Source organism: Crocuta crocuta, unplaced genomic scaffold (assembly GCF_008692635.1).
Source record: "Crocuta crocuta isolate KB4526 unplaced genomic scaffold, BGI_CrCroc_1.0 scaffold72, whole genome shotgun sequence".
Lineage (NCBI taxonomy): Eukaryota > Metazoa > Chordata > Mammalia > Carnivora > Hyaenidae > Crocuta > Crocuta crocuta.
The window spans coordinates 7,939,118-7,958,813 of NW_027529427.1; the positions used below are offsets into that span (position 1 = coordinate 7,939,118).

The 19,696-nt window shown below is 53.6% G+C and overlaps 2 protein-coding genes across 3 annotated transcripts in view; one reads left to right on the forward strand and one right to left on the reverse strand.

The window, feature by feature from the left end:
- The window catches only part of CACNA2D4 (calcium voltage-gated channel auxiliary subunit alpha2delta 4), a 117,370-nt gene that overhangs the window by 29,220 nt on the left and 68,454 nt on the right, over positions 1 to 19,696 (reverse strand). The gene's annotated exons all lie outside the window — the stretch shown is intronic.
- LRTM2 (leucine rich repeat transmembrane protein 2) lies at positions 1,894 to 18,064 on the forward strand. 2 transcript variants are annotated; one of them, XM_077759002.1, is made up of 6 exons: positions 1,894 to 1,935; positions 8,560 to 8,746; positions 9,218 to 9,359; positions 11,941 to 12,531; positions 15,480 to 15,957; positions 16,976 to 18,064. In XM_077759002.1, the coding sequence occupies exons 3-5, from the start codon at positions 9,293 to 9,295 to the stop codon at positions 15,932 to 15,934; spliced, it is 1,113 nt and encodes a 370-aa protein (XP_077615128.1). In that variant the 5' UTR covers positions 1,894 to 1,935; positions 8,560 to 8,746; positions 9,218 to 9,292; the 3' UTR covers positions 15,935 to 15,957; positions 16,976 to 18,064. The 2 variants fall into 2 exon arrangements, with proteins under 2 accessions (XP_077615128.1, XP_077615129.1); XM_077759003.1 differs by having other exon boundaries at positions 15,480 to 15,893.

Genomic DNA, 19,696 nt, shown 5'->3' on the forward strand with positions numbered 1-19,696 from the left:
AGGCTTGGGCTCCTTCTTCCCTTCTTTTCCTCATTCAGCTGACAAGAAGGCACTGGGGTGTGGGAGAGGCAGAGTCCGTTTTCTGGAACAGTTCACAGTATACTAAAGAAGAGAAACCAGCCCACAGAAAGCTGGTGTATGCTTTCTGTGATATGAACCGCAAAGGTGCCCCAAAGAAAGGCCATAGATTGGAGAAGGTTAAGTCTGTGGACCAGCCAGGAAAACCTGGTAAAGGAGGTGACTTTCTGGCTCAGCTTCTAAGAAGAGTGAGCCTACCCATGGGGAAGGAAGGTGTTTCCGACTCGGGGAAGGAGCTGGAGGAGTGGAGGTCTGTTTAGAGGTAGGTGGGTGCGTTTAGCCTGGAGGGTAGGATGTGCTTGACCTCTGTGTAGGTGAATTCCCAGGTAGAAGATGCCCTCTCTCCTCCTGGGACAGCAGTCTCAGCCCCTGCTTCCATGTAAAGCAGCCGAGCAGACAGAAAGGACAGTGTGGGAGGGTCTGTCACAGGCATCCTGGGGGTTTCTCAACCTGACCCCCACCCCTGCTCCAGTCTGATGGTGCATTTCCCAAGGAACATAGGTAAAGTGGAAGAGAGACACCAGGATACCCCTGACATATATTGCCAAAAAGCCATGCCATCTGCATGTCAGACCAATTTTAAGAGATGCAAGGAGAGGTCACTCAGGGGGTCTGTGCTCCAGGCTGGGACTCCTCCTTTGGCTTAGTCTCTGGCGTCCTTTGCCTTTGGATCAAACAATTGCCATCTCTTGGAATATCAATTTCCCCAACTTCTTTGTCCTGATTGGTTAGTAACGAGGCCTCTGAGTTCTTGAATACCAGTCTCTTCCCTTCTGCAAGCCTATCCCATCTAGATAAGAGCTGGGAGCCTAGAGAGAATGTAAGCCAGGTAGGGGCGGGGCTGCATTTACCCCAGGCACTCCAGGGCTCACTCCAGACAACCTGTCAACCAGCTCCAGGCCCCTTAGCTCCCAGCGTGCCAGCCCCCGCATGTTACTTCCCTAAATAGCCCTGGTCTGGGGTCTTTGAGCCTCAGTGACCTATGTATGACCATGTGACACTAGCTCTGTGTGGCTCAGGGCCCCGATTCTGGAGGATTGCGGGGTAGATGGGCTGCCCTGTGCACTCCTCCAATGACCTTCTCTGGAATAAATCACACTTTGACCCGGAAAAGGGTCCAGTTTTTCCTTCTCCACAGGCAGGATGGAAGATATTGCCCTGCAGATCTCTGAGTAGGAGACAGACCCAGATTCCTTAAGGGCCTCTCTGCTGTCTGGGTCCTGCCCCTTTTTCTCCAAAGGGAAGGAGAGAGAGGGGAGAGGAGGGCGGCGGTCGGGGACAGGGAGAGCTTGGAGGAAGGAGCATGGGGAAGGAAGATGGAGAGAGCCTTCAACAGCTTTCCTCCTCTCGAGTTGGAAGCGGTTAATCCATGGGTGCTTTTTCCACCGAAATGTGAGCATTTCAAGGGTGAGCGCTGCCCTCTGGCCGCAAGCGCCAGAGTGTGTGTGTGCGCCTGTGCGCGCGCGCTTGTGTGTGCTACTGTCGCTGTCATCACAGATGTACCCCCAGCTGTCACTCCATTGCTCCGTCTCTTCGCTCGCGCGCGCACACACGCGCGCGCTCTCCTCCTCTCCCTTTCTTCCCCTTTCCTATCTGTCTCCCTCTGTCCCTCCCTCTTTCCTTCTCAGTTTGCTATTGACCCAGCAGCCCCTTCCCCCTGGCAGCAGCGGCAGGCATTCCTTCTCCCCCGTGCTGTGCGCTGCGTGCCAGGTCCCTGCGCCCGGCGGACTGGGCACTCAGTGCCCACCACGCTCCGCTTGGCAGTGCTGTCTGGATTTCTCCAGGAATCCCAGGAGGGGCTCACTGGACGGCTTAGAGCTACTTGATTTAAGGAGCTTGCGGTCAGGGTGAAGAAAGGTGAGTGCTGTCCGCTGGAGGGAAGGAATGAAGGACTGGTGGGGGTGCAGGGAACGGGCTGGGACACAGGGAGCGGGGACCATCTTTGCCGGGTCTCCTGGCGCTGTACGGACAGCGGCTGTTGCCTCCGGCCGGGGAGGGATGGCTGGGGTTGGGGAAGTGCTCAGGACCAGACATCTGGGGGCCCAAAGATACAGGACCCAGGGGTCCTCTGACCTCACAGCGTTGGGGAGGTAAGCTGGGATTCTGCTGGGGAAGGAGAGAGGAGAGGAGGGCAGTGCCAGTGCCAGATGACAGGCCAGGGGCGGCATAGAAACCAGTCCCTGCAGCGCGGGGAGTGCCAGCCAAGAGCCCTGTGCCGTCTGCCTGCCCAGCTCCGTGCATACAGCCTGAGGAGCTTGGGTGCTATGGGAAAGGGATGCTCCTGGTGACCGGGCTGGTACAGAGGACAGGTTGGTGGGGGGATGGCAGACTGAAGGACTGTGCTGTCTGAGCTCTGGGAATAGACCAGGGGCGGCCTCTCCGCAGGATGCCCTCAGCACGGGATTGTCGGCCTTCAGGCAGCTGTCCTTGGACAAGGTGCGGAGGAGCCCTTCCCTAGCTGGACACAGGTCCACAGCGCTGTGGGGGAAGCCTCCCTGGTGGGGGCGTGGCTGGGAGTGGACCACAGAGAAAAGCCCTGCAGCTCTTCCTTGGTGAGCCTGAGGCCCTGCTCCCAACCGGGCAGGGGCCTAGGGGCAGGGGGTGGATCCAGGCTTGTGAAAAGCTACAAGCACGTCCCCTAGAGTGTCCCCCAACTGCACACTGGGTCCTCTATCTTTAAATGGGTCTGGAAGCCTTATGCCATGGTGGGAGTTGTGGACTCAGCTTAGGGGGAGCAGGTGGTATACAGCCAAGCCCTGTCTACCTGGTTTCCCAACCCAGTAGGGCATTGGACACCCTGAGTTGCAGCAAGAAAGTGGCTCTTAGCAGCTCCGGGGCCGTGTTGACGATGCAGAGAGGGTGGTCTGACCAGGAGTCCCTACTGCTCAGCTCAGTTCCAGTGGCTGCTTTGTCTTTTTCCTGAGCTAAGCTTTTCAGAGTTGCTGGGGTTGATGGTGAGGGTGGCACCTGGCTGTCAGGGCGTATTGGGCATTGCCTTGGCATGACTCAGATTGACACCGGCAGCTTAGATAACTACATAGGCTGTGGGGGGGCTGAGCACGTGGAGGGGGCGGGGGAAGTCCAGCAGGAGGGAAACCCGAAGCAGCTTCCTGCTCTTCCCACCCCACCTCCCTGCTGCCACAATCTCCAGCACTGCCAAAAGAGGGAGCCCAGGAAAGCCAGCCTGGGGGTGGCAGAAGGAGGGAGGTTTCTTAAGCAACCGATCTGGTTTCTTTGGGGTTTGGCTGGAAGCTGTGTCTGGGGCCCGGATGAGCAAACCTTATTCCCATTTCCCAGGCACCAAAGCCCAGGGGCCCTATAGGGCTGCTTTTGGAAGAATGGGTATCACGGGGAGGAGGCAGGGGAGAGCCTTTATGTAATGTTGGGGTGTCTGGGGAGGAAGGAGTTGGAGCAGAGGCAGTCTCTCTTCTTGGGTTCTCCCTCCTATCCAGATCAAGCTTCTTCTGTCCCCCTCCCCACCCCAACTGCCTCCTCCCCTCCCCCCAAGGCCAGATCCATGACCTCGATGAACTTGCTTAGTTTGTTCACAATGGAGACTGGCTCAGGTGAGGAAAGCCTCAGGGGGCTTTTCTGTTCTGATTAGCAGAGAATCTTTTTGGGATCAGGAATATTCAACAAGGAAACCAGGATGTAGGAAGCCTGAGGGTGAGAATGGGGTATGCATTTTGCAATGAACCAGAAAGATTTGCCTGTTCCAAGTACAGATAGAGAGATTTAAAAAAATCTGCTTCCGTGCTGCCTGGGCAGTGTATGTTATGGGGGTGACAGGCAGGAAGAGACTGAGAATGTTTCCTGGAAGGGCCCAGATGGCCAGACTGGAGGCAGCAGATGCAGAGCCCAGCCCTGCACAGTCCCCACCAAATGGGGCTCAGCTCAGCCGCCCTGCGGTCCAGGTACCACTCACCATCTTGGTGCTTCTCACCTGCCTGTGACCTTCACCTTTCTGCAGAGTGAAGTGGGTGCATAGGCAACCATGAAGGCCCTTTCTGCTTCTAAGTTCGGTGAGTCTGGGATGCTGAGGGTGTGCAGAAGCCTTGTCCTCAACTAGGAACACTTGACCAAAGGGAGAGATACCAGTGGAGGTGAATGGCAGGGCCCGCATGATGTCCTAGGGGTCAGGAACCCTGGGTTGAGGTACAACAGGCATTAAGCGGTTGTGTGGTTTGGACACTTGAACTGGGGAGATGCACATGACAGATGGGTGTGGCCACCAAGCTGCTGGTGGGTGTGTTGGAGGTTTCTAGCTGGGGTTTGAGGCAGTTCCACGTGGAGGATTATCTCTGTCTTAGGAGGAACTGAAGGGACAGAAGCACAGAGAGGCCATAGCTCTGTACCATCCTAACATGAGCATTCAGGTTTGGGGGTTCTGGCTGGCTGCTCACGCCCAGGGGGCTGAGGCGAGGTGCCCCACTGGGGAGGTGGCTCCCACTCCCAGTCTCCAAGGGAGGCTGCACCCACTCAGCTCGGCGGGAGCACGTGGAAACTTCTGGTCTTATTGCTGCCTCATGTTCTATCACTACCCTCCACCCCTGGCTTCCCTGGGGCTCCCAGACTACCCTTCTCCCCTCAGCACCCAACCTTCTGCCAGAAGGGTTTCTAGAAAGCCCTCTCCCCTTCCTTTCCCAAGATCTTGGCCACGTGGGGCTTCTCTCCACTGCATCTATGATGTTACTGGAAGGAGGGGCTGGGAGGGGGAGACCAGGCTTATGTCTGAGTCCAGGACCGCACAGAGCCTGTTTCTTCACCAGTAGGAGGGGCATCAGAACGCCTGCCTCCTCAGAGCCAGTGAGACGATGGGGGAGGGAATGCTGTGTAAACTGTGAAGTACTGTACACAGTACAGCAACACAGCAACACGTCTCCTTTTTCTGCCTTTTCCTTCTTATCCCGAACCTCTGTGTGTAAGCAAACTAGGAAGAGAACATCCCGAGAAGCCTGTAGAGGCAGCTGAGTTAGTAGCTTTGTCCCCAGACTGCTTGGGCCCAAAGCCGTATTCGTTCTTCTGCGGCCTAACCAGAAGCAAGTTACTTAATTTCCTTTGCTTCAGTTTCCCCCATCTGCAAAATGGTGTTAATAATAATATATCCTCAAAGAGTTGTTATGAGGACGAAGGACACTATACACAGATGTTTGTGGCTATGACCATCTCTTCTCTCCATACAGAGGCTTTTTGAAGGGGGTGCTGATGTCCATATCCTCCCCACTCGGCCCAGGTCACTGCCACTCCTGAAATGGGGCCTGGCTTTCAGAGACTGATGGGCATGGCCCCCTGGGAGGTTGCTGGGGCCTGCCGGGGGAGAAGCAACCTGGTCTTGTGCTTCTCAAACTTGAGTGTAGGATCTTGTTAAAATTCAGATTCAAATTGGACCAGCGTGGACCAGGGTGCGGCCCGAGATTCCACATCTAAGAAATGCCCGGGTAAGTCCCATGGGCCATGCCGAGTAGCAAAGGTTCTCAGGGCTTCTCCATCTGACTGCTTGTGGCTCCTCGGCCCCATCCTCCAATCCTGGTTGTCTCAGCAAAGCCTGGCAGAGGAGGCCAGGGTTCCCTGCTGGGGCCCAGTCCTTCTCTCTGGTGTCTCTGTCTCTGGGACTGGGACAGTGAGTCCTGTGACAATTAGGAGCGGGTCCAGCATCCAGAGCCAGGAGGCTGTGGGACTTGGAGATAGAAGATCTTTCTGGCAGGACCTCCCTGCTCTTGTCTGTCCCCCATTCTCCATCCTGAGTGGGACTTCCCTCTCAGACAGTGTAAATTTATTCCAGCAGCTGGCCAGCGCCTGCTACAGCAGCTGTTCTCCTAATGTAGGTCACCCCCTTTCCTGATGAGGCTAGATACTTCTGGGGGTGCGAAGGGGTCCTTTGGTTGGAGGTGTGCTTGTGGGGTGGGCAAGGGGCCAAGGAGCCAGGAAGGGCTGGGTTCTAGCCCCAAATCTCCCTAAAGGTCACTTCTATGATGCCCACAGGGGCAGGGCCAGCACCCTAGGGAGCACGGGTACAGCCCCCATCCCCCACCCACAGGCCTGGGGGACTTTGTTTTCATCACATTTCTCCAGAGATACCGGGGTCAACAGTGCCCTGCTACCTTGGAAGATGACGCCTGTGCATCTGCCTTGTGGCAACTTGCCTGACTTGCTTCATACGGGTGACATCATCCAAGTCTGGGGAAGGGGCATCAGGACCTGCTCAAGGCCACTGTCTCCACTGATGGGTGCTTGCTGGTCAACCCCTAGGCTCACCACAGGGGTGACACTGAGGTCAGGGAGGGGTGAGTGGGGTGGAAAAGGAGAGCCTGCTTGAAAGAGGGGAAGAGATTCAGGTGGACATAGCTCCTGGGCTTGGGAGAGAGGGATTCTCTGCCACCTATCTCCTTGCCGGAAGCTGGAAAGAGCAGAGCGGAGGCCTGGATTGGGTCTCCAGCACCCTTGTGGGTCTGGGTATAGAAAAATTCCCAGGACAAAGGTTGCCCTTCAGGGCTTTCCTTAGACCTCACTTCTAGGCTGGAGGTGCCCCTGTACATCTGTCTGCTAGGGGCTTCTGGGACCCACCAGGCATCTCACTGTGCTGAGTGTTGGCATCTGAAGAGGAGTGCTGGAGGGCTGCCGCAGGGCATGTGTGTGTGCACGCGTGCGTGTGTGCGTGTGTGTGAGCATGTGCCTAACTGCACAGCTCTCTGTGGGTGTGTGTTTGCACCATGTGCTATGTTGGAAGCTCCATGCACGTGTCTGGGAGCCTATGTGCACCTTGCCCTGTGCACACATACGTGTCTTCCCATAAGGACCATTGCTGGATGACAGTCGCCAGGGAGTGGATGAGCATCCAGGGTCAGAAGCCCATGACCTATCTCTGACCTAGGGTCAGAGCAAGTTGGTCCTCATCTCTATGCCTTGGATGGCCACCAAGCTGCCTACTATTGTATGGGTGCTGTGAGCCCTGGATGTAAGGGCACTTGCTGGAGTAAGAGATCATTCTAGGGTCAGGGCCTGAGGGACACAGAGAGGATGGACACTGGTGTCTGCAGTGGAGGTCTGTGAAGGCTGTGTGTGGGGGGTGTCTGGCCATGAGCATCATGTGATGGGCCATCTGCTCAGGAATAGAGAAGTAGACCCATGCGTGAGGTTGATGGGACCAGGAAGGAGGAGTTACCTAGAGCTGCTGCAAGTTGCTGTCCCCTCCCCACAGAGGAACGGAACTGGTGTTTCCTCACATCTATCATGGGCTCAAGTCCAAGCTGGGCGCATTTGCCTGAATTCTCTCCTAAGGTAATGTACGCTAAATATAGTAAATGTTAACTTTCCTCTGTTAATTAAATGGATCCACATAGAGATTCCACCCATGAAGTATTACAGTCATCACTTTTAGAGATAAGATAACTGGAGCTCAGAGAGTGTACGGGTTTGTTTAAGGTTGCACAGCTAAGGAGTGGCAGACCACAAGGAAACTTGGAGCCTTGCCTGCCTGGGCTTCTGAACCAGGAGCCTGTGGGGGCCTGGCCCTGAGAAAACAGCTGGAGAAGACACCTGAGCTGCTATAAGCTTCTTCACATTTCAGCCCAGGGCCTGGGTATCCATCCAAGAGTCAGTGTGGGGACCCTGGCTGTTCCCCACACTCCATGTTGGAGGCCAGTTGTTGTGATGGTCTCTGCCAGCCTCTGGGAGGCCTGTACAACCTGGAGCACTCCCCGGTGGAGGAGTGGGGGGAAGGCAAAGCCAAGACCCCCACACACCAGGCTGCCCTTGCTGGGAGCACGGCTGAAGGTTCCGCGGGGGGTGCTGTGTTGTATGTGGGTTTTGCCACCAGAGGAAGCTGGATTCAAGAGTGGGGGCTGGGGAGGCAGTGAGAGACACTAGGAGCTGCAGCAGGACCCAAAATGCCTGAGGGAAACCCGCTTCACTGGATGCAGAGACCTCAGAGCTGAACGGGTTAGCTTCCCAGCAGCCCCTTCCACCTCCTCAGCTGCCTGCTTAACTTTGCCCCTGGCTCCGGGGGAGGGAGGCAGAAGAGGGGGGTGAAGAGAGGGGAGGTTGCAGCAGGCAACCAGAGGAGCCAGCCAGAAGCAGTGGGCTGAGAGAACGCTGCCCTTTGGGAGCAGGAGGTGCTGGGCCGTGGGCGGGGTCTTCCCTGTCCTCCCTGTCCCCTTACCCACTTTGTCCCAGCCTGCTGCAGGGGCAGCCACCACAGTCCCCTCTCCCATCCCTCTGCTGGGGCTGGGAGAGTGGAGGCTCTGGCCTCCATGTGAGGGCCTTAGCCATATCTGGAAGGAAATGAGGACCAGAGGAGGGCCCGTGTCCCTCTTAACTAGTCATAGGGTTGGGGCAGGGTGGGTCCTGAGACCCTAGACAATGTGAGTACCCCTCTTTCGTCATCTGAAGAGAAACCTGCCTTCCTGCAGCCCCAGGGCGGCTCCAGCCCTCCCTCTGCTCCGAAATCTCCTCCTCTCCTTCCTGCCTCTGTCTCCTGCATAGACAGCTGCTGCAGCATGAACTCCCTGAGCTGATGAGTCTTATTATAGCCCAGCGGGCGGAAGACAGAGCACCACACCTCACCTCCCAGGCGAAGGTGGAAGGGAAGCAGGAGGCCATCGGGCGGCAAGAGCGGGGCCTGGGCCTCACACCTGACCCAGCAGCAGACTCTGCCTCTTCGGGGGCCATGGTAAGAGCAGCGCTGGGACGGGCCATGGTGTCAGTATGGCCTCACTCTGCTTACCTGGTAGACAGACGCCTCAGTTTCCACGCATGTGACATGAGGGAAAGCCCACAAAGGAGGCCATATCATTCCAGAAACATTTTCGAGATCAACAGACCAGAGAGACAAGAAGAGAGACGGCGGNTGCTGGCGATTCCTGAGTCCCACACACAGAGCCCAACGCTGTGCCACAGGCCAGAGCCTGCCCGCCTTGCCTCCCCAGTAGCCCAGGGAGGTAGAAGGATTCCTGGCTTCTCTGCCCCTCGTTCCTCTCCCCACACCTCCCCCCACCACAGGGAAACAGCTGAGCTGAGAAGAACAGGAGAGGGAATGGCAAGGAGTGTAAAGAGACACCGGGCCCTCTTCCTAACCTCTGGGCTGGAACGGGGCCTCGAGTGCCTGCTCAGCACTTTCTCTCTTTCTCTCTCTCTCTCTCAGGACTGACAGGTAGCACGCACTGAAGGGCTCCTCTCTCCCCAGGGGTGCAGGGACTTGAGAGCTGTGGCATTCACCATGCTGGCCCGGGGCAGTGGCCCCGAGCAGAGGACCAGGCTTGCCCTGCCGTGGAGGCAGATTTCCTGTGAGTACGGTGGGGTGGGCAGGCGGCAAGGATGCATGCCAGGCTGCGGGGGGCTCTGGGAGGCCAGAGGTTGCCTTCTACAATCTTGCCCATGCTACTGGCATCTGCGGCAGCCAAAGGAAGAGTCACTGCTGAGAGCTTTAGTGGTTAACCTGGGAGCTGGAGGCCATGTCAGGTGGATCTGTCTCCCCAGGTGGGTCTGTTCCTGTGCCCAGAAGTCCACCCCTGCCCCCAGCAGTCCGGTTTGGGATAGTCCTGTTGTTCTAATGGCGAGTCTCGCTCTTGTCTTCCATTGGCTGGGTGAACCTGGAGACTTCTCTTCTGCCTCAAACTTCCCAGCTCTGAAATGGAGGGACCTAGAGAATTCTTAGGTTGTGGGGTTGGAAGGACCTTAGGGGTTGGGTCCCACCCCCTCCTTCTGCATCTGAGGAGACTGAGGCCTCCATTTCTTATAAGAAAGCCTTGAAGTTGTCAGGTTGAAAGCCCTGAGAATTCTCTTCATATGAGGGAGAGGGCCGAGGTCCGTGAGGACCGGTTTGCCCAAGGCTGCATGGCTAAGAGGTAAGACATGGTCCTAAAGGACATTATTCTGCCCGACTTCTCCCTTTGTCAGTTCAGCCCTGTGATGCAGCTGCCCCACGACATAAACAGCCTGAATTATTCACCATGTGAGAGTCACTGATCCCTGAGCCACTCAGATCCCCTTTCAACCTCATTCTGGAATCATTCAACACCTTGCAATACAGGATTATGTTTTCTGGTCACCAGAGCTTTCATGTCACCCTGAATTTCTCAGGGGTGGGGAGAATAATGGCTTCTGATTATGTTGATCCTTTAGAGAAGGAAGCTCAATGGATTGAATTTTTTCCTGTGGAAGGTGAAGTCTGAAGAATGTTGATTTTCAAATGGCATGGTGGAGGTCATGTGGGGCAGGCTGACCTGGCAGCAGATGGGCTCCGTGGGGTCAGAGGATGAAAGGTAGCAGCAGGTGACCCCATGTGGCCAGGAAGGGTCACCAGTTGGCTCCCATGGCCACGACTGTGCTCATTTCCCCTTAAGAATGAGGAGGCTCAGGTGTCAGCCTTGCAGTCTGCTTCTCAGCTGTCAGTGACCCAGCAGGCAGGTGTATGTAGGGGGGACAGTCCCCTACTGTTTCTTCAAGCTCTGCTCTTGGGGACAACAAACATCTACCATACACAAACTCATTCAGACACTCAAGTTGGGGTGGCTGCTGCCTGTCTGGGGTAGGGCCACCTGGGCCATGAAGTTCTGAACTTCTCTATCACTTCCCTGGCTAGGGTCTTTCCTCTGGGCTTCTCTTTCCAAAAGAAAATGGCCACACTACTGCTTCCTTCCCTTCTGCACTCTCACCCCCAACTTGGAGCTGCACTAGGCTAAGACATGCCATGCATGGGAGAGAAAGAGCACAAAAGGGTACTTCCCACCCCTGGCCCCCTACAACCTCCCACGTGCTGTCAGATCTGGATGAATCCCACATCCAAGATGGGGCCAGTAATTTGCCAGACCGGGTGCTGCCTTGGTAAAGTTGAACTATTTTGAGCTCATCCCTTTTCTCTTTCACAGTGAGCAAACTTCTCTGATACTCAGGAAGACAGAGGAAGGAGAGTTTTGCAATTACTCTGAGAAAGGGCTGATGGACAATAGAATGAACTGCTCTGTTGTGATTGTTCTTTGAGGGCCCCCCAGCCCTTCCCCAGAGTAGGCTCTGAGCTTGCTTACTCAGAGGAGTCCTGGGAAAAACATGGGACCACAAATGGAATGCTGTTAATGGGTCCATGCTGCAGTCTTTAGGAACAGGAACCCAGCCTAAGTGCATGGCTGGTTTTAGAATGAGAATAAATGGGAAAATTCTGGACCTATGGTGTGCAGTGGTTTGTGCCCAAGTCTTCTTCAGCATGGAGGTGGAATTGTGCATCTTATCCTTATAATTTCCACAGTGGTCTCTAGTGGGACCCTAGATGGGCTTGGGCTCCTGGTCTTCATGCTTCTGTGCATGGTACGTCTTAGCCTAGTGCAGTTCCAAGTTGGGAGTGGGGATGCAGAAGAGAAGGAAGCAGTAGAGTGGGCATTTTCTTTTGGAAAGAGAATCCTTCTCTGTGATATTGAGAGAGGAGCAAGGGAGTAGGCTTCTTTGACTACTAGATCCTTTATTTTGTCAACATCTATGGTGTCAGTGGGGCCCAAGTTCCCAAGAAGATCAACCATGGGAGAACCTGCAAGCTGGGACATCTTTGTGGAACAGCATTGTTTGTCTGCTGGACTCAAGTCTGCTAGTCTGCAGGATTGTACTCCACTAAAGGAATTCCTTTGCCAGTTATGCAGGGAGGCAAGGAGCCCTGTTGACATTGTGTGATGTCCAATAATATAGACCTGCTTCAGGCTTGTTGATTATCTTTTTATGTGGTCAGTAAAGGTTTGTGCATTGACTGTAGCTTGGGCCAAAGCAGATAAAGTCAAGAGGCCATTATGATACAAATTAGAAAGGAGGGCATAGAAGCAGGAGGTGGTAACCCCCCAGCCTGTTGCTTTCTTTCCACTTCTCTGTTCCCCTCCCCTCCAGGGATCACCTGCTGGATCACCCTGTATGCTGTGGAGGCCCTCCCCTCCTGCCCCTACTCCTGTAAGTGTGACAGCCGCAGCCTGGAGGTGGACTGTAGTGGCTTAGGCCTCACCATGGTGCCCCCGGACTTGCCCGCTGCCACTCGAACCCTCTTACTCTTGAACAATAAGCTGAGTGCCCTGCCTAGCTGGGCATTCGCCAATCTGTCCAGCCTACAGCGACTGGACCTGTCCAACAACTTCCTGGACCAGCTGCCCCGTTCCATTTTCGGGGACCTGACCAATCTTACAGAGCTGCAGCTGCGCAATAACAGCATCAGGACCCTGGACAGGGACCTGCTGCAGCACTCGCCTCTGCTCCGCCACCTGGACCTGTCCATCAACGGACTGGCCCAGCTGCCCCCTGGCCTTTTTGATGGACTCCCAGCTCTGCGCTCCCTATCACTTCGCTCCAACCGTCTGCAGAACCTGGACCGGCTGACGTTCGAACCCCTTGCAAGCCTGCAGCTGCTGCAGGTTGGGGACAACCCCTGGGAATGCGACTGTAATCTTCGTGATTTCAAGCACTGGATGGAGTGGTTCTCCTACCGAGGTGAGCATAGCTAGTCCTGCCAGCGCCAGCCCCTGGCCCAGCACACTTCCTGGAGGCTGGGTGCTGACTCAGGGCTGGGGTCTAGGGAGAAGGGGGTGGCCCTATCTCTCCACCAGCGGGGCTGGAAGAGTCTCAGCCTCAGCAGGGCAAAGAGGCCAGTACTGCTTTCTTTCCCTCCCGTTCTACTGCTGTGCTTTCTTCCCTGTGTGCGCCTCCCAGCTCCCAGCCTCCTTCCTGTTCTTTTTCTTTCAGACTGACTCATTGTAACTTGATCTCACTTCTGTAGGTTTCATGAGGCAACTTAAAGACTCAGTATAATTTTTCTCTGCATCCCACCAGGTATGCCTCTGGGCTTCCCTGGCATGGTAGGAGGAAGAAAAACCATGCTTGCTCTTCTGAATAATACAATAATTTCTTAAATATCCACAGTTTCAGGAGGGTGGAATATAATTTAAATCCACAGATAAAACCAAATTTTCATTTTGATGATGACCTCAACTCTCTCTTTCAAGAAATTGTATATTCAAAGCTTTTAATAAGCCAACTGTCTTTAGTTTTTTGTTTAATGTTTATTTATTTTTGAGAGAGAGACACACACACAGAGTGTGAGTGGGGGAGGGGCAGAGGCAGAAGGAGACACAGACTCTGAAGCAGGCTCCAGGCTCTGAGCTGTTAGCAAAGAACCCAATGTGGGTCTCAACTCAACTGTGAGATCATGACCTGAGCCAAAGTCAGACACTCAGCTGACTGAGCCACCCAGGTGCCCCCAGCTGTCTTTAGTTTTACTCTTTTCCTTCCCCCTTTTGTTAACCTGGGCAAGTTCTAGAATGACTATAAAATGGAATGGAAAAGGAGGGCAAAGAAGTGAGCATAATGGTTAAAAGTGCCAGATCTGGGTGTGATATGTGGCCCTGTCACTTACTAGCTGTGTGATCCTAAGAAATGTCTCTGTGGTAGTGTTCACATCTGTAAAATGGGGCAAATAACAACTATCTCATAGACTCATTATGAGGATTAAATAATAATGCACAAAAAGTGTCTTGAAAAGTACTTAGCCTAAAGTAAGTCCTCCACAAAACTTCTTCATTTATTTGTTCATTTGTTAGTAGTAGCCATAATATTAAATGGACTTAATAAGACACAATTTGGTGCCCAGCACAAAGTAGATGCTCCATGAATATTTGCTGAACGAGTGAATCAATGTGAAGAGTGTTAATGCTTTTCCTCAGTCTCACTCCTTTTGTTCCATATCCAGCCACCATTTCAATTATTTGGGTGGTATTGTCATGTGTTAGTTATTGAAAATTTTTACAAACTGTAAAGTGCCATAAAATGTTAGTCACTATGACAATTTCTCCCATTTTTGTGAGTTGAGAAATAATAATTAATGTAGTTTCCACTTTATAAGTATCTTTGCATGTACGTTATCTATTTTAATCCCTATAGCAGTTAACTGAGTTAGCCATTTTATTTTATGGCCAAGAAAACCAAAAATCAAATCCAATTAAATAAATTAAATAATTTGTGCAAGATGACATAGCCAGGATTCAACCTCAGGTCTTGGAGCAAGAAGGTGAGGTTGTCCCCATCTCAGCACCCAGCTCCTGCCTATACAAAGGCCCTTGGACACATTTTGCTGGATGTAAGACCTGCCATAGGTCACCCAGGCAGTCAGTGGCATAGGAGAACTAGAGACCAGGTGTCTTTAGACCCATGTGTTATCCCGAAGGAACATCCTTGTCCTTTCATATAGTCAACAGGAACTGAATTCTCAGCACAAAATGGCATGGAATGGGAATGTATATTTTTGGAAATTTTCAATAGTACAGTTGTTTTCAACTTTGCATTTCTTTAAAAAAAATCCTGGGGTGTTTTCATCAGCATCCCAGGAAAAGCATATCTGTTGTATGAAGAGGCTTGCAGCAGCTGTGCTGGGAGATGGAACTGGGAGTTATGGACTAGCAGGAGCACACTCATCAGGAGTTATTTGGAAGGGGGTGTCTCTTGCCTGCATCTAGATTTCACTGGAAGTGGATAGAGGGCCAAAATCTGACTTTGGCATCCTAGGGGATTCTCCTCAGCTTCTCACCCCACCCATGTTCTTCATCTATATGCCTTCATGACTTCACTATCATGTGGCTATCACCATTGTCATGATGAGCCCATGCGCATATTGCTGCCCACACCCCCTCATCAGCACTGCTCCCTCTCCTTTGCCCTCATGAGTCTTCAAGATTTCCTTCCAAGATGCTGCTTCACTCAGAGATGCTGTGGTTGGGGTGCTGATGGGCTCCTGTGTTGCTCTTAAAGAGGAAAAGGAAAGCATTATCACTGGACCTTTCTCCTCCAAAGAGATGGTCTTGGGCAACCAAAAGTTTCTGCGTGGAAGCAGGGTGGCTGTGACAGTGGCTTTGACTTGTCCTTTTGTGAGAGGGAGGAGCTCTGGAGTAATAAGATACTGTGGAGAACAGTGCTCTTGGTTTACAGATAGGCAGTGAACAGGCAGATTCAGGGGCAAGGAGAAGAGAAGAATTGTCGCCTGGGCAGGCCTTTTGACTCTATCTTTGCATTGCCAACTCTTCCCTGAGCACCTCCATGTATTAGCATTGCCTTACTCTTGTGGGTCAGTCTGACACTGGAGGGGACAAGCTTGACTGAAATGGTTGTGTGCTGCTCTAAAATGGGAATAATGGCAATATCCATTTCATACAGCTTCTGTGCAGATGAAATGACATGATATATGTACCTTGCCTATCATGGTCCTTGGCTTAATAAATGCTAGTTTTTCTTCTCCCTTCCTTTGCCATTGATGTGATTCCAGGACTGACTGCATTCCTGATAGAAACTAGACCTCCCGGGCCTTCTGTTTGGGGGACTTGGGGATGGGGAGAGGGAGTCCAGGTTCTGAATGTCTGCTCAGCCCCTCCTTGTTTTCTCCCTGGATGCAGGGGGGCGCCTGGACCAGCTTTCCTGCACCCTACCCAAGGAGCTGAGGGGGAAGGACATGCGTGTGGTCCCTATGGAGATGTTCAACTACTGCTCCCAGCTGGAGGATGAGAATAGCTCAGCCGGGCTGGATATTCCTGGGCCACCCTGCACCAAGGCCAGCCCTGAACCTGCTAAACCTAAGCCAGGGGCCGAGCCTGAGCCAGAGCCCAGCACAGCCTGCCCCCAGAAGCAGAGGTATCGGCCGGTGAGCGTGAGGCGGGCCATCGGCACAGTGATCATCGCGGGGGTTGTCTGTGGCATTGTCTGCATCATGATGGTGGTGGCTGCTGCCTATGGCTGCATCTATGCCTCCCTTATGGCCAAGTACCACCGGGAGCTCAAGAAGAGGCAGCCCCTAATGGGGGACCCGGAGGGTGAGCATGAAGACCAGAAGCAGATCTCTTCTGTGGCGTGAGAGCCCAGCCCCACTTGGCCTAGGTAGGAAGGGCAGGGAGAGCATGCTGGGGATTGCTTCAGTAAGGGCTGGCCCTTCCCTCTACCACAGTCCCCTCCTCCATTCTCCCCCCCTGCCCTCCAGCAAACAAGCTACAGTGCGGTTGTCTCCACGAACTTCCAAGTCTCTGCAGAAGCCACCCTTGTGCTAAAGGCTCCTGCTCATGCTCCATTCTGAGCCATCAAGTCTCTGTAACACGTGAGAGATCTCCCTAAGCTTTTGGCCAATAGGGAAGAAAGGATATGTGTACAAGTGGAGGCTTCTGGACTCTGTTCTCCTGTTGCCCTTCCTGCCCTGGCTGTAGTCATGGTTGGGTGACTCTCCCTACCTCCTGCTCATAGCACCTCATCTGTATTTAAGGGTGGGTTGGAAGTGATATGGGGGCCAAGGGTCAACTTCTGTGACCCTCTTCTAAGCCAGGAATATATTCTCAGCTGCCCTTAGTGTCAGAGTTGGGTCCAGCTTTCAACTGCTAGTACTAATGTACAATCACACCAGCCATGGCATCTGGACCCAGCACTGAGAAACATGATTATAACACACCCCCTCTGCTGAAGCCATTATGTTCCTCTACCTGCTACAGGCCACACCAACTGCACTGCTCCTGGAATTCACTTATCCGCTCTCACACACACTCAGCATCACCAGCGCAATTACATCAATTGGAAACTTCTCTCTCTTTCTCGGTCTCTGTCTTGTCTGCTTGTCTGTCTACCTGTCTCTCTTTCTCTCTCTATCTCACACACACAGAATCACATGGACACAGAGGTCATGAGAACCTGGGGAGTAGAGACATGTTTCCCCCTTGGGTCTCTAGCCCTCAGGCTACAGAACCTTGTGCTTGCTCACCACAATCTTCTCAAGTCAACAGGGGGGAGAAGCACACACCGACAACACAAGGCTTCCTTTGAGATCCTCTGAAGTGGGCCAAAGTGGTGCTGCTGGATGAGACTGCCTGTCACCATGGTAACCCTCTCACACCTCTCCTGCTGGGTTTTCCAGGGACACCAGCCCAGAGGCCTTGAAGCTACAGCATGTGTGGATGGCAGCCTCCTGGGAGCCCAGGCACATACGCCACTGGGTGTTTCTTCAGCGCTAAGGACATCATCACTGCCAGGCCCCGTGGGGACACCCACCAGTTCCACTCCTATAGCCTGCAGCCCAAGAACCATTGCCCTGTACCCCTCACCCCTCCATCTTCAGCAGCTCCAGCCCTGGGACCTTGGGGCGGGGATTGGGTCATGATTGGTGGCATCTTGGGAAAGCAGGTGGTCCTCGCCAAAGCTCACTGCCTGCCAGCATATTCCAAGCAGACCCCAGGGGCAGAGAGAAGGCTGTCACATTCTGCTCAGAGGCCTCAGTTGTGGGGCTCCTTTCCCAGGGTTTTATGTGCTCAGAAAGGCTTTCTGGAGGTTTTAATTGCACCCGAACTGGGTTCCAAACCAGAGCATGGGCCAGTGGGCCTGTTTGTGACTTGTAGCCTACACCAAAGGGGCCGCAGGTGAGAAGATGGCTGTTTGGGGCTTGGGAGGTCATTAGTCCTCTCTTGTAGGTCTGTCCCTTCCCATGAGTCTGATCTCAGATGAGTACTAGGTCTCCCTCTGCTGGACACAAGTTTTCCCAAGGCTTCCGGAGGGTCAGGAGGCATCAGGCTGGTTTCTGGCTCCAAGACGGTAGTCTTGGTGGTGGCCTGGGAAGAGGCCGCTGGAACACTGAGGTCAAGGGTCTGAAGAGGAACAGGGCAGGACATGGAAGGCCCACCTTGCCTTGCACCCCTCGATTCTTCCACCTCACAGGGGACCATGGTGGGTGAAGGGGGTGGTGGGGGAAGGCAGGGAATGCCTTCAATTAGGCCTTTCTCCAGCACAGGCTGCTTAGCAGGCTGCTAAACATGTCTCCTGAGGCTGGGGGCATAGTCTTCCTTCTTTCCAGCTGATACCAGATCTAGGCATTTTCTAAGGGAAAAAGAGGGGAGGGGTGGGCGTTGTCAATGGTGGTATCTTCAGCCAGAGACAGAAGATTTTTAAAGGCAAAATTATATTTCTGGTTTGTTGTTTCAGAAGAACAATAAAGACTGTATTTTCCTATGTATCTCCTGGTTTCCTTGGGTGGGGAGGGCATGTGGGTGCTGGGAGAGTGGCTTCCTGCCCCCTGCCCTCCCCAGGAAGCTGCAAAAATTGCTGCAGGATGTCACCCCGATGTCCAGACCTCCATAAGACACACAGGAAACTCGCCCGAGGCCTTGCCTTGGGGCACTGTTAGGAGAGATGTGGAGGGCTGAGCCCTGGGTTAGAACGGGTTCTGTAGCTGAGTGCAGCATGTCACCCATGTGCTGGCCTGACAGTATGGATATGTGAGCCTCAGGTTGGTGCTCCATGTAGCACTGGAGAGTGAAGGTCAGCTGGAGACCTGTCACTGCTCGAAGCCCTTTGTGTGCTCATCCACCGTGGCAGTCAAGGACAGATGAGTGGATGAGGTAGGAAAGTATGCATTTGCCCAGAGGACACCACTGTGTGATGGGAGGTGGGGGGAGCTTTCTCCAAGAGCTGTTGGTTAAGTTTTATCAGCTTTGGTGAGATTGGGGGGCAGGGGGTTGCTAACATGAAGGAGGAATCCCTTTTAAGCTATTATCCTCTTACACCTTCAAGACTGACTTTAGGGACAGGCAGATGACACTCTGAGCTTTCAAATATGATCCTCCATAGGATTCAGCAGGTGCAGCAGTGGCGGTGGGGGGGGGGTATGCAGAATTATGAACTGGAGGGCTGGGGCTGGGGAGACCAGGAGAGGAGATAAGTCAGAGGGCCGGATCTCTGGGGTTGTTCATTCATCCTAAGCTGGAGTGACTCACCTCCAGGCCTGGACTGGCCTCTGGCTGATTGAGTCTGGGTTATATGGTTCATTAGTCATCAGAAACCAAGAAAGAATTTTCTCCTTTCTAGGAGCTTTTCTTTGGATGATATCCCAGCAAGCCAGGAGCAAGCCCTAGGGAGAAGTGAGCTATCCAGGTCCCCTTCCTGGCACTCAGCTGGACTCCCACAGAGCTGGGCGGTTTGCCTTTCAGAGGTGGTGACAACTGTGGGGTGCTGCCCTCCTGAAGCCCTAACAGGTATAGCAGACCTGAGAGACAGTCTTCCCCAAGCCCTGATGCAGAAGCAGAGGCCAAGGTCCCTCACTAGCCTGGCACAGGTCTGGAGAATGCACAGGTGTGTCGTGCACATCACTGCTGTGCGTGTGCACACACGGGTCTGACGGCTAGGCCCATTTGCACATAGGCAGAGGGAGTGGAGGAGCCCTCATGCAGCTCCAGAAAGCAGGCTTGCTGCTAAAGGCCTCTGGACAGGGACACATGTGTACTACAGGACACGTGCTAGAGAAACACACTTGCAGTTTATGGTGCCACCATCGTTATGCTAGGCGATATTCCCCAAGGAGGTCTGGAGGGCCTGGGAAATTGAAACTGGATCCTGGTCAAAGAGATTCCCTAGAACTTCTGCATAAATAGTTGATAAGTCGCCTGCTTAGAGATCAAAATGATCCCTCTTCATTCATCTGCCCTTCCGTGTGAACCCATGGCATTATGCATACATCTGGCACGTAGCTGGTCCCTGTAGCTGATCCAAGTACCTGTCTCCTACCTTCTCCCTTTGCTCAGTGCACAAAATCACACATGCAGCCCACCTGGCAGCCACCATGCTCACTCAGTCCTGGAGCTCACAAGCA

Excerpts from the sequence above, each read along its gene's own strand:
- LRTM2 (XM_077759002.1), top strand. The coding sequence starts at position 9,293 with ATGCTGGCCCGGGGCAGTGGCCCCGAGCAGAGGACCAGGCTTGCCCTG. Across the intron at positions 9,360-11,940 it reads GCCGTGGAGGCAGATTTCCT|GGATCACCTGCTGGATCACC; the intron begins GTGAGTACGGTG and ends CCTCCCCTCCAG. Across the intron at positions 12,532-15,479 it reads GGAGTGGTTCTCCTACCGAG|GGGGGCGCCTGGACCAGCTT; the intron begins GTGAGCATAGCT and ends CCCTGGATGCAG.